We start from the raw sequence: 16,018 nt of genomic DNA, 5'->3' as shown, positions 1-16,018 counted from the left end.
GCAATCCTCCTACCTCTGCCTCCCGAGTGCTGGGATTAAAGGCGTGCACCACCACGCCCGGCTGGGATATTTTTTATAATTATGGAAGTTGTTAATAAAAAAATTTTTTGAAAAAAAAGAAATATGACCCAGCTATAGCACTCCTAGGCATATATCCGAAGGACTCATCTCATTTCCTTAGAAGTACGTGCTCAACCATGTTTATTGCTGCTCAATTTATAATAGCTGGGAAATGGAACCAGCCTAGATGCCCCTCAACTGATGAGTGGATAATGAAGATGTGGCACATTTATACAATGGAGTTCTACTCAGCGGTAAGGAAAAATGAAGTTATGAAATTTGCAGAAAAATGGATGGACCTGGAAAGGATTATACTAAGTGAGGTAACCCAGGCCCAGAAAGCCAAATGCCACATGTTCTCTCTCATATGTGAATCCTAGCTACAGATGATTGGGCTTCTGTGTGAGAATGAAAATATTTAGTAGCAGTGACTAGTAAGTTAAAAAGGAGACATAAAGGGAAGAGAAAGGAAGGGAGGAGGGTACTTAATAGGTTGATATTGTATATATGTAAGTACAATGATTGTGATGGGGAGGTAATATGATGGAGAATGGAATTTCAGAGGGGAAAGTGGGGGGGGGGAGGGAGGGAATTACCATGGGATTTTTTTTATAATCATGGAAAATGCTAATAAAAATTAAAATAAATAAAAATTAAAATAAAATCAAGGGAAAATAAATAAACAAAATAAGACATGCTGATGGCTAAAAAAAAAAAGAAAGAAAGAAAGAAATATGAATACATGGGCTGGACATGGTGGCGCACAACTTCAACGAGGTAGGTGGATCACTGTGAGTCTGAGACCACCCTGGACTAGAGTAAATTCCAGGTCAGCCTGGGCTAGAGTGAAACCCTGCAACCCTCACTCCCCCAAAAAAGGAGATATGAACACTTGGTAATTGTAAATATTTTGGTAAAAAAAATACAAATGTGCTAATCATGCTATTGCGATATATACATAAGGCAAGTTCAAGTTACTGAATTATGCAACCAGTGTGCTACAGTCCTCAATTTGCTTACATAATTTAACATGAACAAGCAAGCACTTGCTTGAATGTTTTTTTGTTTTTGTTTTGTTTTTTGTCTTTCAAGGTAGGGTCTCACTCTAGCCCAGGCTGATCTGGAATTCACAATGTAGTTCCAGGCTGGCCTCAAACTCACAGAGATCCTCCTAGCTCTGCCTCCCAAGTGCTGGAATTAAATGTGTGAGCCACCATGCCGAGCTTGAATTTTTTTTTTTTTTTTTTTTTTTTTTTTGAGAGAAAGGATCTCTTTATGAAGCCCAGGCAGCCCTTGTGAGCCTCCTGCCCCAGCCTCCCTGGTGCAAGAATTACAGGAACGCACCACCACTCCTGGCCTGAATTTTTAAAATACTAACATAAAGCTATAGTCTTTTTTAAAATTTCTGTTCATTTTTATTTATTTGAGAGTGACAGACAGAGAAAGAGGCAGAGTAAAAGAATGGGCATGCCAGGGCCTCCAGCCACTGCAAACGAACTCCAGATGCCTGTGCCCTTTTGTGCATCTGGCTAACATGGGTCCTGGGGAGTTGAGCCTCGAACCAGGGTCCTGAGGCTTCACAGGCAAGTGCTTAACCGCTAAGCCATCTCTCCAGCCCCAATCTATAGTCTTATTGGTATGATTCTTTTATAAATTCTAGTATATACATAAAATGAGAAACTATTCCTAGAATTGCTATCATGTGTGTTGGCATTATGAATAATGTAAACTTTCTGAAGCCAGGCTTGGTGGCACACACCTTTAATCCCAGCACTCAGGAGGCAGAGATAGAAGGATAAGCATGAGTTCAAGGCCACCCTGAGACTATACAGTGAATTCCAGATCGGTATGGGCTAGAGCAAGACCCTACCTCCAACAAACCAAAAAAAAAAAAAAAAAGCCCTTCTGCATTTTGTCTTTATTCCCCCTCAAACATTCTTAACTACTACTTCTTTTTGTTTGTTTGTTTTTTTAATTTTTTAAATAAATGTATATTTATTCATTTGAGAGAGAGAGAGAAAGAGGGAATGGGCACGCCTGGGCCTCCAGACACTGCAAATAAACTCCAGACGCATGGGCCCTCTTGCGCACCTGGTTTATGTGGGACCTGGGAAATCGAACCATGGTCCTTAAGCTTCACAGACAAATGCCTTAACTACTAAGCCATTTCCCCAACCCCTTTTTTTGTTTCTTTCAAGGTAGGGTATTGCTCTAGCCCAGGCTGTCCTGGAATTTACTATGTAGTATCAGGGTGTCCTCGAACTCAGGGTGATCCTCCTACCTCTGCCTCCCCAGTGTTGGGACTAAAGACTTGCACCACCATGCCCGGCCTATTTTTAAATTACTATAAATTATGATAAACTATAAGAATTTGCAAATGAAAGTGTCTATAAGCACTCTTCATCTAACCTCCCCCAATGAAGTACCTAGGACATCATCACCATGAGGCAACTGCCCTTGGTGTGATCCTCAGGATTTACATGCAATGTGTGTGGTTCTATCCAACTATGTCACATTCACAGCTGTGTGTCACCATAATTGACATTAGAAATAGTCTACTGCAAAAACTGTACCACTTCTCCCTTTCCATGACTAACTCCTTGCAACAACTAACCTCTATCTCTATAGTTTTGTTATTTCAATGTTACATAAATGAAGTCATAAGACAAGGTAGGCAATTTTCAAGGCCGGTGCTTTTTTCACATTTGGTATGACTGTTAAGGTAAAGTAGCAATACAAATCATTGGTCCCTAGTGTGTTAAATTTTAGCATGATAATGCATGTGTTTATGAATGTCTGTAGTGCTTTAAAGTTTAAAACATTAAAGCATGAATCAAATGCTTGTGAAATCCTAGCACAGAACAAGGACTCTGAGGAACAGTTTTTGAAGCCTTGGACAATCTTATACAATACTTAGAAAAACCAAAGCTCAGTGCTTATGTTTTATCTGTGTTTATGAGGAAATGATCTAAAAGAATGCCTAGTTTTGCATTTTTATATCCAAGCTCTAGATTTTAGTCTTTCTTAACCCAGGTAAGTCTGTCACATTTAAATATGACCCTATGCTATTTATTTTCTCAATGGCCACAGTTTTCTATCCTCTCACCTTTCCTCATACTGTTCCCTGGAGTTGTATTTCTATCATCTTAAGCTTAGTTCTATTAGTGATTTAGCCAGCACAACCAAGACCCAATTCTCCTATTTCTATATGCCATAGGTCCCCAAGACTCAACTCAACACCTCTCTCAGAATGGGCAACTCACCTAAGCACAGATTCAAACTCTCCCCCTCCCTGCAAGTGCCTAGTGCATTACCTTTCTCCCCAGGCTAACCTGCTGATTCCTCATCATGTATCTGTTAACATGAGTGGCAAATGACAGGCCCTCACAGATTTAGGTTTACATGGCAAATAATCCAGGAACTTATTCTTTAATAAGTTGCCTTTAAAGCCCTTGCTTCTCTACACAGGAAAAGACTCAAAACCAAGTTCTACGCATTTTTGTCATACATTTCTGTAAAAAAAAGAAAAAAGCACCGGTCATGGTGGTGCACGCCTTTAATCCCAGCACTCGAGAGGCAGAGGTAGGAGGATTGCTATGAGTTTAAGACCACCCTAAAACTACGTAGTGAATTCCAGGCCAGCCTGAGCTAGAGTGACGCTCTACCTTGAAAAACCAAGAAAAAATGTGTTACCATTGAGATGGGCATGGTGGCACATGCCTTTAATTCCAGCATTCAGGTGGCAGAGATAGGAGGATCACTATGAGTTCAAAACCAGCTTGGAAATACAGAGTGAGCTCCACGTCAGCCTGGGCTAGAGAGACACTCTACCTCAAAAACCAACCAAACATAAAAAAAATGTGTGAAGGTTGAACAGATGGTTCAGCAGTTAAAGGAGCTGGGTTGCAAAGCCTGACCATCCTGGTTTGATTTCCTAGTATACACATAAAGCCAATTGCAAAGTGGTACATGTGTCTGCAGTGCATTTGTAATGGCAGGAGGCTTTCTTTGATCCTCCCTCCTTCTCTCTCTCTCTCATAAACGAATAAAAATATTTTTTTAAATGTTAAAAAAAATTAAAAAAGAAAAAAAAAAAAGAAGTCCCCATCTGTTCACAGTGACTTGGCATTTATCCATCATCATGCTGGGGCCAAGATCTTGAGATTCCTGTGCTTGCAGCCCCCTGGCTCTGCAAGTCAGGGAAGCTAAGAAAGAGACTTTTTTTTGTCCTTCCTAAATTCCAGGAAGAGTTTTGTACTTCCCTCAGGGCTATAAGACAGCTTTCTGATCCTTCCATTTTACAACTCTTTAAGAGTAGGAGATTCTTGGGGGTTTTTTTTTGGTCTAAGATTTTTAATTACTTTTAGTGTTCCTTCTGGGGAATGCTCAACGGTAAAAACTGACTATGCCATCTAGTACAGTGAGCTTGGTGGAGAACAGCCCCCACAATGAAATGGCACTGCTCAGAACAGAAATCATTCTGCGGCCTTAGGGCTGTGAGCCACATGCATACTCATACACACACATTCATTTCAAGTGCGCTTTTCATACAGACTCTAGACAACCATTTCCTCTTTACATATTCATTCATTCATTCATTTATTCAGAAGCTATGCATTCCCATTTTAAATTTATATTCTATTTACAACTCCAGAGATGAAAATCAAACCTTGTTACCAGGCAAGGGGTCAGGAGAGAGCTGGAGAACTTGAAGGAGCTGTTGGGGCAAGGCCATCTCTGGCATTCGGGTCAAAAGCAGAGGGTGAGGATAAGGATGGGGGAGGGGTTAAAGGCGACTGCACTCCCCAGAACTTGGCTAGAAGGACCTGGTGAGAAGAGCCGGTAGAACAAACAGAAGGTCGTGCACACAGAGTGAAAAAAATGTTTGAATATAGGGCATTTCAGACCATTTGCCTATACGTTGGCAGAAGTTGTTTAAATCAGTGAGAATTTAGAAATTAAAAGTACCATTCTCAGGCCATTTGGACCTACTGTCTAGCTTATATTGTGGCCAGGTAGAGTTGCAGAGAAAGATAAGATGTTGTTCAAGAGTCATAGAGGCTTTTAGTTCTTAAGGAGAAGAGAAAAACAAGGTTGAGAGAAAGGAACCAGGGCTTAAACTGGGCTTATACAGAGCGCCAGTATGGCCCCCTGGCCCATTAGGGTGAATGGGACCTGCAGTTCCCACATGGGCAGAGGCCGTACATGTCACAACTATCAGCTTCTGAGTCTGTTAGTGGGCAAGGCAGGCGACTGTGCTCCCAATTGCGAAAGCAGCTGGCTATGAAAGATGAGACCTCAGGAGGCGGAGAGTGTCCTGAAATGGTGCAACTGAACCAAAAGGTGCCCCTTAGGGTATGGTAGACCAGAGAGCAAGAACCCTGAGGTATTGTGTACCTTTCTCAAAGCCTGGGGCTGGAGACTAAAAGCAGCTGAGAGGTGTAGCCTGGCATGCCAGCATGTCTTCCATGAGGAGGGATTAAATGTGAGAGCAGACCAACCCGAGAGAGACACTTACTGAGAAGGTGGGAGAAGACGAAGAAGGGAAGAAGAGTGAGGCCAAATTGTGGTGGCTGTAAAAGCTGGTACCAGGCAGAGATGGCCCAAAGCCTTCAGAGGGTCAAATGGCAGTCTGGTCAGGGGAAAGGAGGTCTAGCTGCCCAAGAGGGCAACTGGAAGCCTCCTATCTGTGTCACAGCTCCAGATGTAAGGTTCTGGAGTGACCAAGAGCATGCAAACCACTCTGAGGCAAAGATGAAGTTTTTATTTGGGAAAAACACGAGCTGCCAAGACTGACTCTCAAGAACGGAGCACAGCCAGCCTGAGATTCCAGGTAGTGGGCCTTACAGGGCTCTTCAGTTGGGGGAAGGTGAGGAAGGGAAAAGCTGGATAAAAAAAAGGTTTCTTGGGGCTGGAGAGATGGATTAGCGGTTAAGCACTTGCCTGTGAAGCCTAAGGACCCCGGTTTGAGGCTTGATTCCCCAGGACCCACGTTAGCCAGATGCATAAGGGGGCACATGTGTCTGGAGAGTTCGTTTGCAGTAGCTGGAGACCCTGGCGTGCCCATTCTCTCTCTCTCTCTGCCTCTTTCTCTGTCTGTCACTTTCAAATAAATAAATAAACATAAAACAAACAAACAAACAAAAAAGTTTTCCTTAGGGGAAACCTAAGATAGCCAGGGTGTGACACCAAAACAGAGACCAAGTGACTTACAAGATAGGGGACAGGAAATCATGACCTGTTAGGCAAGGAAGGGATAATGGCTGGGGGTTTCTTGAGAAATATGGGTAAGTCTCTATTGCCATCCTGCTGTCCTTGTTTAACTCCATTTTGGGAGCCTGTTCCAACCTAACAATTCCCACCAGCATTGTGCTATCATTAATTTCCTGATTTATAATAGAGAAAGCCCTTCCTTTAAATCCCATCACAAAAGCTATATATGCAAACCCTAGTATTGCTTCAGAAATCCCATTCCTTTCACTTGCAGTGGATAGAGGCCCAGGTGCACCCATTCTCACTCACTCTCTATCTCTCTCTCCCTCTCTCTGTCTCTAATAAATAAATAAAGATTAAAATGTCTTTTATAAATAAATAAATATCTTTTAAAAAAAGGAATCCCACTCCCTACTAGAATTTATCTTCTTTGTAGCAGAAAGCATTGGCCCTACCCTTTATAATCTGTAAGGATTCTCGACTACTATATACATGTGAAAGCTTTGTAGACAATTTACCAGCATAGCTGTAAGCCTACGTAAATAGTTTATACATATATTAAGCCAGTGTAGTGATGACAGAAGCAGGAGGCCCATAAGTACAAGGATAGCCTGGTCTACATAATGAGTTCTAGGTTAGCCAGATGTAGTAGACAGCTTCAGGTTCGCTGAGATGAACTTCCAGACCAAACACAGTTATGGAGGAAGGGATATTTATTGAAGCTTACAGACCCAGGGCAAGTTCCATAATGGCAGAAGAAACTGGCCTGTTTTCACAGGACTAAGCAGAGAGAGAGAAGCACAAGCCTAAAAGCCAAAAGCCGCACAGCACATTTCAAGAACTCCAGGTAGGCACACTTTGCATATCTTTAGATTGAAATCTGAAACCCACCACCACACCTTAAGATCCACACAGTGATACTGCCTCCAGCCAAGTGGCTGCAGATGCAAACAACTGAATATATTGGGGGCCATCTATTCTATTTAAACCACCACACCAGGGCTATTCAGAGAGTACTTGTCTCAAAAAAATCCAAAGAGGGCTGGATAGGTGGCTTAGTGGTTAAGGCATTTGCCTACAAAGCCAAAGGATCCCAGTTCAATTCTCCAGGACCCACGTAAGCCAGATGCACAAGGGGGCACATGCATCTGGAGCTTGTTTGCAGTGGCTAGAGGGCCCAGCATGCTCATCCTCTCTCTATCTCCTCTCTATTTCTATCTCTCTGCTTGCAAATAAATCAAATAAAATAAATTTAAAAAGGAATAAATGAGATGATATGCCAGAATCTAAATTAAGTAGGAAGAAAAGCAAAACTGAGAGGAAAAATGCAAGCATCAGTGTGCCTGCAGGTCACAATAAGATGAGGATGGCCACAGTGGCTGTGGTTGCAGATGGGAGCTTTGTTTAGTTGGTTGTTTTTTTGAAGTAGGGTCTCACTCTCACTCGTAGTATGAGCCACCATGCTGGGCTCTGTAGATGGGATATTTAAGTTTAGAAGACAAGTAGACTCAGAGAAAGACAGGTGGAATGGATGATCTGAGTAAGCGTGTTAGTAAAAAGTCATTAGGACTGGAGAGATGGCTTAGCATTTAAGGCACTTGCCTGCAAAGCCAAAGGGCCCAGGTTTCATTCCCCAGTACCCACTGTAAATCATATGCACAAGGTGGCGCATGCAACTGGAGTTTGTTTGCAATGGCCAGAGTCCCTGGTGCACCAATTCTGCCATAAATAAATAAATAAATAAATAAATAAATAAATAAATAAATAAAATATGTATTTTTAGAAAAGTTTCAGGCATGCCTGAAACCTCACTACTTAGGAATTGAGGCAGGAGGACCATGACTTAGAAGTCAGCTTGGGCTACAGGCCTGAAAAAATTTAGACATAATTTGGCATTAGGTTTAGATTTTGTTTGTTTGTTTGTTGAGGTAGGGTCTCTCTCTAACCCAGGCTGATCTGAAATTCACTATGTAGTCTCAGGGTGGCCTTGTAGTCATGGCAATCCTCCTACCTCTTCTTCCCAAGTGCTGCATTAAAGGTATGAGCCACCATGCCCAGCCTAGCTTTTTTTTTCTCCCCCAATATTTGTAATTAAGGGCTGGGGAGATGGTTCAGTAGTTAAAGGCACTTGCTTGCAATGCGTGTCACCCTAAGTTTAATTCCTAAGATCCATGTAACTCCAGATACCTAGAGTGCTCCAAGCATCTGGAGTTCATTTGCAGTACCATGCCCATTTTTTTCTCTTTTTATTTATTTGCGTGAGAAAGATACAGAAAATTGGTGCACCAGCGCCTTTAGCTACTGCAAATGAACTCCAGATGCATGCACTATCTTGTACATCTAGCTTACGTGGTTCCTAGGGAACTAAATCTGGGTCTTTGGCTTTATAGGCAAATGCCTTAACTGCTAAGCCATCTCACCAGACCTCTTTCTTTCTCTCTCTACATCCCCCTCATTTATTCCCGCCCCCCCCCCCCCCCCCGAGGTAGGGTCTCACTCTAGCCCAGACTGACCTGGAATTCATTCTGTAGTCTCAGGATGGCCTCGAACTCACAGCGATCCTCCTACCTCTGCCTCCCGAGTGCTGGGATAAAAGGCATGGACCACCATGCCTGGCTGCCCCAGCATTTTTTGAGTGGTAGAACCCTGTGTTGTTATTACTTTTGCCAAATATTCTTTTATTCTGTCTCGTGTGTTGTGTGTGTGGATGTTGGGGATAGTACATAGGACTTTGTACATATTAAACAAGTGCTTTACTATTGAGCCATATCTCTAGTTCCCAAATTTCACTTAATGGAACTAGAAAAAAAATAAAACCAAAGCCAGCCTGGGACTACAGAGTGAGTTCCAGATCAGCCAGGGCAAGAGTAAGACTCTTCCTGAGTGGGAGAAAAAAGTAAAAAAAGAAAACCTTTAATGTACGAAGAAGATAACTGGTTTTGTAATTATGCATTAGCAATTCTCCAAGCTTCAAAAAACAAACAAGAAAAAACATGCATAAAGAAGGGCTAAGGTAGGTGTGGTAGCACAAACACACATAACCCAGGCTGAGGCCAGAGGAAATGGGACTTTATAAGGGGACCCTATTAAAGACAACGAGGACTGCTAATGGAGTACTTTTTTTCTTTTTCTGTTTTTTTTTTGTGGGGGAGGTGGGGAGGGTCTCCCTCTAACCCAGGCTGACCTGGACTTCACTATGTGGTCTCAGGGTGGCCTCCAACTGACTTCAATCCTCAACCTCTGTCTCCTAAGTGCTGGAATTAAAGGCGAGTGCCACCATACCTGGCTAATGAAGTATTTTTATAAACATACTAAATATAGTTTTAGGAGCATGTCATAAATTTGACACTTTCTAGGCCTTGAGTAGTAGACAAATCAATTCTTTGTTGATCATACTCACATGGAGTCACAATGATTTTGGAACATGTGTATCTGCTGGGCACAGTGGTGTGCACACCTTTAATCCCAACACTTGAAAGGCTAAGGTGGGAGGATCACCATGAGTTCCAGACCAGCATGGACTACAGTGGCAGCCTGCCTCAAAAAGAAAGAAGAAAGAATGAATGAAGGGAAGAAAGAGAGAGAGAGAGAGAGAGAGAGAGAGAGAGAGAGAGAGAGGGAAGGAAATGTATACTTGAACAAGGAAAGTGATCTGGAATTGTAGGTTTAGTATCAGAATGATTGAACTGGGAAGGAAGTTAAAGATGGTGGAAATCTAGTGGACCATGGTGTATTGCCCTGTAATCGGAATTTATATGATTCGGCAACTTGTGAGAAATGCAGTCTCTCTGGGGCTGGAGAGATGGCTCAGCAGTTAAAGGTGCTTGCTTGCAAAGTCAGCTGACCCAGGTTCAATTTCCTAGCCTCCCAGATAGCCCTGGCACATCTAACCAGACATACACACACACACACACACATTTAGTTACAAATAAACAGATTTTAAAAAATTAAAGAGAAAGTGTGTCACACATACCTTGAACCTTGCTTCAAAAAAGTGGGGGGAACTTTCTCTGGTCTTCCTAGACATGAGCAGTCTGTCTTAACAAGCCCATTGAGCAATTGGGATAGTCCATATCTTTTTTAAATTTGAAATGATAGCCTGGAATGATGGTGCATGCCTTTAATTCCAGTACTCGGGAGGTAGAGGTAGGAAGATCATGGTGAATTCAAGGGCAGCCTGAGACTACATAGTGAATTACAGGCTAGCCTGGGCTACAGTGAGACCTTTCCTTGAAAAAATTAACAACAAAAAGTTGAAATTACAGAGCTCTGTAACTAGCTCAAATTAATAACACTTAAAACACTGGGCTTTGGGCTAGACAGATGGCTCAGTGGTTAAAGGCACTTACTTGTGCAAAGCCTGTCAGCCCTAGTACCCATAATAAAACCCAATGCACAAAGTGGCACATGCATCTGGAATTCATTTGCAGTGGTTGGAGGTCCTGGCATGCACACACTTCCATATTCTCTTTCTTTCTGTCTCTTACTCTCTCTGCTAATAAATAATAAAACAAATTAACAGCTTTTCAAGGTAGGGTTTTCACTGTAGACCAGGCTCAGGCTGGCCTTGAACTCACCCTTATCCTCTTATCTTGGCCTCACAAATGCTGGGATTAAAGGTGTGTGCCACCAGACCTGGCAAAAAATACTTTCTTTTTTCTTTTAAAAATGGGCTTTGTCCGAAAAAGCCCAATTCAGTTTTCTTCAAAGACATCTTATTAAAATATATTTTATTTTTTTACCTATTTGCACGAGAGAGAAACAGGTACAGAAAGAGAATAAGTGCACCAGTGCATCCAGCAACTGCAAACAAACTCCAGATGCATGTCCCCCCTTGTGCATCTGGTTAATGTGGGTCCTGGGGAATAAAACCAGGGTCTTTTGGCTTTACAGGCAAATACCTTAACTGTTAAGCCACGTTCTCTGCCCTTTCAAAGACATCTTTAATCCTAGTAGGTAGGAGGATCACTGTGAGTTCAAAGGACAGCCTGGGACTACAGAGTGAGTTTCAGTCAACCTGGGCTACAGTGAGACCCTCCTTCGAAAAGACCAAATAAATAAAATAAAATTAAAGGTATACAACTCCTAGTTTTATACCACTGATGACAAATGTAACTCTAACATCTGCTTCACTGGGCTAAAAAGGAAGGTGTTAAGTTTTTCTTTGTGTACTTTAGGGGAGAATCAGTTTCCTTGTCTCTGCCACCATATTCTTTGACTCCTGGTACCATACTCCACCAAGCTGCCACGTGTGCTGCAAATGAGAAGCTTACTCTCTTTACACTTCTGACCAGTCAGCCTACACTTACCTTCATGGTTCAGTTTATACTGTCATTGGCACAGATGGTCATTTACAGAGCATCACAACAGGATCAGCCATTTCCTCAGGAATTGTAACAAATGATGTTCATTACGTCACTTTCACTAAATCAGGAAAAACTACTGGCTTCATTACAGGAAAATATATTAATTTGTTTGTTTGTTTTTTATACTTTTTTTTTTTATCTTTTTACTTATTTGAGATGAGAAAGAGGCAGAGAGAAAGAGAAAGACAAAATATGAATGGGTAGGTCAGGGCCTCCAACCACTGCAAACAAACTCCAGAGACATGTGCCACCTTGTGCATCTGGCTTCTGTGGGGTCTTAGGAAACCAAACTGAAGTCCTTTGGCTTTGCAGGCAAAGGCCTTAATGGCTAAGACATCTCTCCAGCCCTGTTTTTTTTTTTTGTTGTTGTTTTGTTTTTCAAGGATGGCCTCAAACCCATGGGGATCCTCCTACCTCTGCCTCCCAAATGCTGGGATTAAAGGCGTGTACTACCACGCCTGGCAGCCCTGTTTGTTTTTGACAAGGCTTCATTCTGAGCCTAAGCTGACCTCAAACTCATGGCAATCAATTTTTCTGCTTCAGTTGTCAAGTACTAGGATTGTAGGCCCACTTCCTGAGAAATCTTGGTTAATAGGACAAGTGAATTAGAATAGCTAATTGCTCAAAGATTAAGATAAATTTTTGTTTTTCTTTATTTTTTCTTGTTTTTTTTTAATTTTTTTAAATTTATTTATTTATTTGAGAGCGACAGACACAGCGAGAAAGACAGATAGAGGGAGAGAGAATGGGCGCGCCAGGGCTTCCAGCCTCTGCAAACGAACTCCAGACACGTGCGCCCCTTGTACATCTGGCTAACGTGGGACCTGGGGAACCAAGCCTCGAACCAGGGTCCTTAGGCTTCACAGGCAAGCACTTAACCACTAAGCCATCTCTCCAGCCCATGTTTTTTTTAATTTTTATTAGCATTTTCCATGATTATAAAAAATATCCCATGGTAATTCCCTCCCCCCCCCACTTTCCCCTTTGAAATTCCTTTCTCCATCATATTACCTCCCCATCACAATCATTGTACTTACATATATATAATATCAACCTATTAAGTACCCTCCTTTCTCTTCCCTTTATGTCTCCTTTATAACTTACTAGCCTCTGCTACTAAGTATTTTCATTCTCACGCAGAAGCCCAATCATCTGTAGCTAGGATCCACATATGAGAGAGAACATGTGGCATTTGGCTTTCTGGGCCTGGGTTACCTCACTTAGTATAATCCTTTCCAGGTCCATCCATTTTTCTGCAAATTTCATAACTTCATTTTTCTTTACCGCTGAGTAGAACTCCATTGTATAAATGTGCCACATCTTCATTATCCATTCATCAGTTGAGGGACATCTAGGCTGGTTCCATTTCCCAGCTATTATAAATTGAGCAGCAATAAACATGGTTGAGCACATACTTCTAAGGAAATGAGTCCTTAGGATATATGCCTAGGAGTGCTATAGCTGGGTCATATGGTAGACCAATCTTTAGCTATTTTAGGAACCTCCACACTGATTTCCACAATGGCTGGAGAAGATTGCATTCCCACCAGCAGTGTAGAAGGGTTCCTCTTTTTCCACATCCCCGCCAATTTTTCTTTATTTTTTTTCTGACACAGGATCTCGCTAACTCACTCTAGCTCCAGGCTGGCCTTGAACTCTCAAATTCACAAGAATCCTCTTCTCTTACCTCAGCTTTCACAGGGCATGGATCAAAGGCATGACCTACCAGTCTGGCAAGTTAATTTTTGTTCCTTTTTGTTTGTTTGGTTATTTGTGAAAAATTCTACGAAGGGTGTGGTTAGCTGTGTGCATATAACCCTAGTTCCTGACAGGTTTAAGAAAGGGGGTCGGAGTTCAAGGTCACCCTCAGCTTCATAGCAAGCTCAAAGCCAACCCAGGATATAGGCAAATTTACCTAAAAGCAAAAACACAAAAGAGGAGGGCTTGCTGTGGGGGTTGGCTCAGCAGTTAAAGGCACTTGGGGCAGAGATAGTGCCCTAGCAGTCACCTAGACCCAGGTGCACGTGTTGGGACTTTGCTGCGTCAAGAAGCCAGGGGGGGTACCTTATACTCTCCCTCCCTCTCAAATAAATAAATAAATAAATATTCTGTAAGAAAGAAAACGGAAAAAAAATTATGATCAGAATATACACACACCTAACGGAGTTGGATTTCAGTCATGGTACTAAAGGCTTTTTTCATTTTCAAACTTTTCCATAGTTTTGTGATTTAAAAAATGTGTTATTTTTGTAAGAAAATACAAGAAAAAGGAACAGAGCTTGGCATGGTGGCCCACACCTTTAATCCCAGCAGTGAGGGAGAAAGACGTAGAAGGATCCCAGTGATTTCCAGGCCATCCTGGGCTGCAGTGAGTGCCAGGTCAGCCTAGGCTAGGGTGTGGCTCTAACTCGAAAGAAAACAAACAAAACAACAATCTGTAAGAAGGGGTCCTGCACAGAAATGACACAGGTCTCCACACTGGCATACCAAAACTACTGTCGAGTCTGTCGTCGTAGATTATTTAAAACACTTAAAATCAGTGGGGACCACGAGTCATTTTCTTCACTGTGACTGCATTCTCATCATCTTTTCTTGGGCCAGGCTTTTGGTGTGGACTCTATGGCCATCTACACGACCTGCCCTTGGCGTTTCTGCAGCCGAGCCGGGCTGGGAGCGGGCCGCGCGGGCGGCCGCGGGGCCCGGGGCGCCGCCCCGCCACCCGCCCGCCCCGCCACCCCGCCCCGGCCGCCCCAGTCCCTCGGCGTGCCTGCCGCCCGCGGCTGAGGTAGGGCGGCGGGGCGGGGACCCGAGACCGGCGGCGGCCGCAGCCCGTGGGGGAGGAGCGGCGGCGACGGACGCGAGACCCACCCCCGTCCACACGGACCGCCGCTCGGGCCGCGGCTGATGCACTCACGCCGGGGCGGGGTGGGGGACGGCGGCGGCGGCTGCACCAGCGCTGGCGGGTCTGGGGGCGCCTGACGGTCGCCGACACCTCATCGCCCCGGCGCGGCCATTTTACGGCCTGGGACGCTGGAAGGCGAGCGTGCGGTCCCGCCCTCACCCTCGGCTCTTGGGGCCCGCGGCTGACCGACGCTCCGGCGGCCTGGCCGGGCGGTGGATGGGGAGGCGTGGGTCGAGGGGAAGCCGGCCCGGGAAGCGCCGCCGCCGTCGCTCGCGGTCCCCGGGAGGAGCCTGAGGAGAAAGCGCAGGCCGCGGGCCTCGCCGCCGCTCGCCCGCGCACGACAGGCCGGCGCGCATTGTGTTAGGCCCGAGCGGACGGGGAGCGCCAGCGCCTTTCGGCCTCCCGCCCGGCCCCAGGTCCCCGCGAGCCCCGAGGCCGATCGGGCCATGGACTAGGGAGGAGGCGGCCTGAGAGGACGAAGATGGCGGCGGGCAAGAGCGGCAGCGGCGCCGGGGCGATTACTTTTCTGGAAGGTGTGTCTTCTTTCTGCCCTGGCGGGGGAGGTGGGGAAAGACCGGGGCCAGGCCCCGGCTCGGCGCCCGCTCGGCTCTCCGCGCTGGTGGGCTCGGGCGGCGCCGGGGCCGGCGGGCGGGCGGCCCGCGTTCCAGTCCGCCCGGGCGAGGCCGGCGCGAGGGGCCCGGGGCGCCTTCCGGACGCCGGCACGAGTCCCGCACCTTCTTCCCTTGGAGCCCCGGGCCCTGGGCTCGTCCCGCCCGGCGGCCGTGGAAAGTTAGCGCGCTGAGGTCGGTGGGAATGGGGCCGCCTGAGCCGCGCGGAGGGCGGCTTGCCCGACCCGGCCCGTTCTGTATTCTCCAGACGTGCTGAGAAATACTTTGTAATAAGCACATTTGGTCAGACAAACGAGAATGAGCCCTCACGGTGACAGTTTTGAGACGGTCACAAAAGCTACAAGAGTTTGGGTGTCTGCGTTTTTACTCACTTGTGTGGAGAAAGCCAGTCTTCAAAGCCCTGTTTTTGGTTGGGGATGGTGGTTAATGAGTGAGGACGCTGGCTTGGCCTGTGTATGTATAGGAACTCCGCACAATACAGCCACATTTCATTCTAGTTGTGGACCAGGACCTTAAGCGTTCACGTTACTTAATTTATTTTACACTGCTTATTGAGTTTATAAATACATCTCAAAATGATTCTGTTGTTCGGTATTTTTTAAGAAAATAATTACTGTGGATAATTTTGCAAAAAAAAAAAATTGAGACATAGTATGTCCAAATGATACTTTAAACCTATTTTCTTAAAAATATTTTATTATTTGCAGGGTCTCCTGCCATTGCAAGCAAACTCCAGATGCATGCATCACCTTGTACTTTACTGGGTGCTGAGTAATGGAACCTGGGCTGTCAGGCTTTCCAAGCATGTGCCTTTAACCGCTGAGCCATCTCTTCAGCCCCTTTAAAGC

The 16,018-nt window shown here is 44.7% G+C and overlaps 1 protein-coding gene and 1 pseudogene across 3 annotated transcripts in view; both read left to right on the top strand.

Moving 5' to 3' along the window:
- LOC101596428 overlaps positions 1-14,544 on the top strand; it is an 84,771-nt pseudogene extending 70,227 nt beyond the window's left edge.
- Positions 14,545-14,935: 391 nt separating this feature from the next.
- Senp6 (SUMO specific peptidase 6) overlaps positions 14,936-16,018 on the top strand; it is a 134,140-nt gene continuing 133,057 nt past the window's right edge. For 2 of the 3 annotated variants that reach the window (XM_045160412.1, XM_045160411.1), the window contains exon 1: positions 14,936-15,074. In XM_045160412.1, coding sequence (XP_045016347.1) covers positions 15,023-15,074 — 52 coding nt within the window. In that variant the 5' untranslated portion in view covers positions 14,936-15,022. The remainder of the gene's footprint in view (positions 15,075-16,018) is intronic. The other variant, XM_045160414.1, reaches the window with a different exon arrangement.

The sequence above is a fragment of the Jaculus jaculus genome, chromosome 10 (genome assembly GCF_020740685.1).
Source record: "Jaculus jaculus isolate mJacJac1 chromosome 10, mJacJac1.mat.Y.cur, whole genome shotgun sequence".
Taxonomy (NCBI): Eukaryota; Metazoa; Chordata; class Mammalia; order Rodentia; family Dipodidae; genus Jaculus; species Jaculus jaculus.
This window is presented reverse-complemented; position numbering and strand designations above follow the sequence as displayed.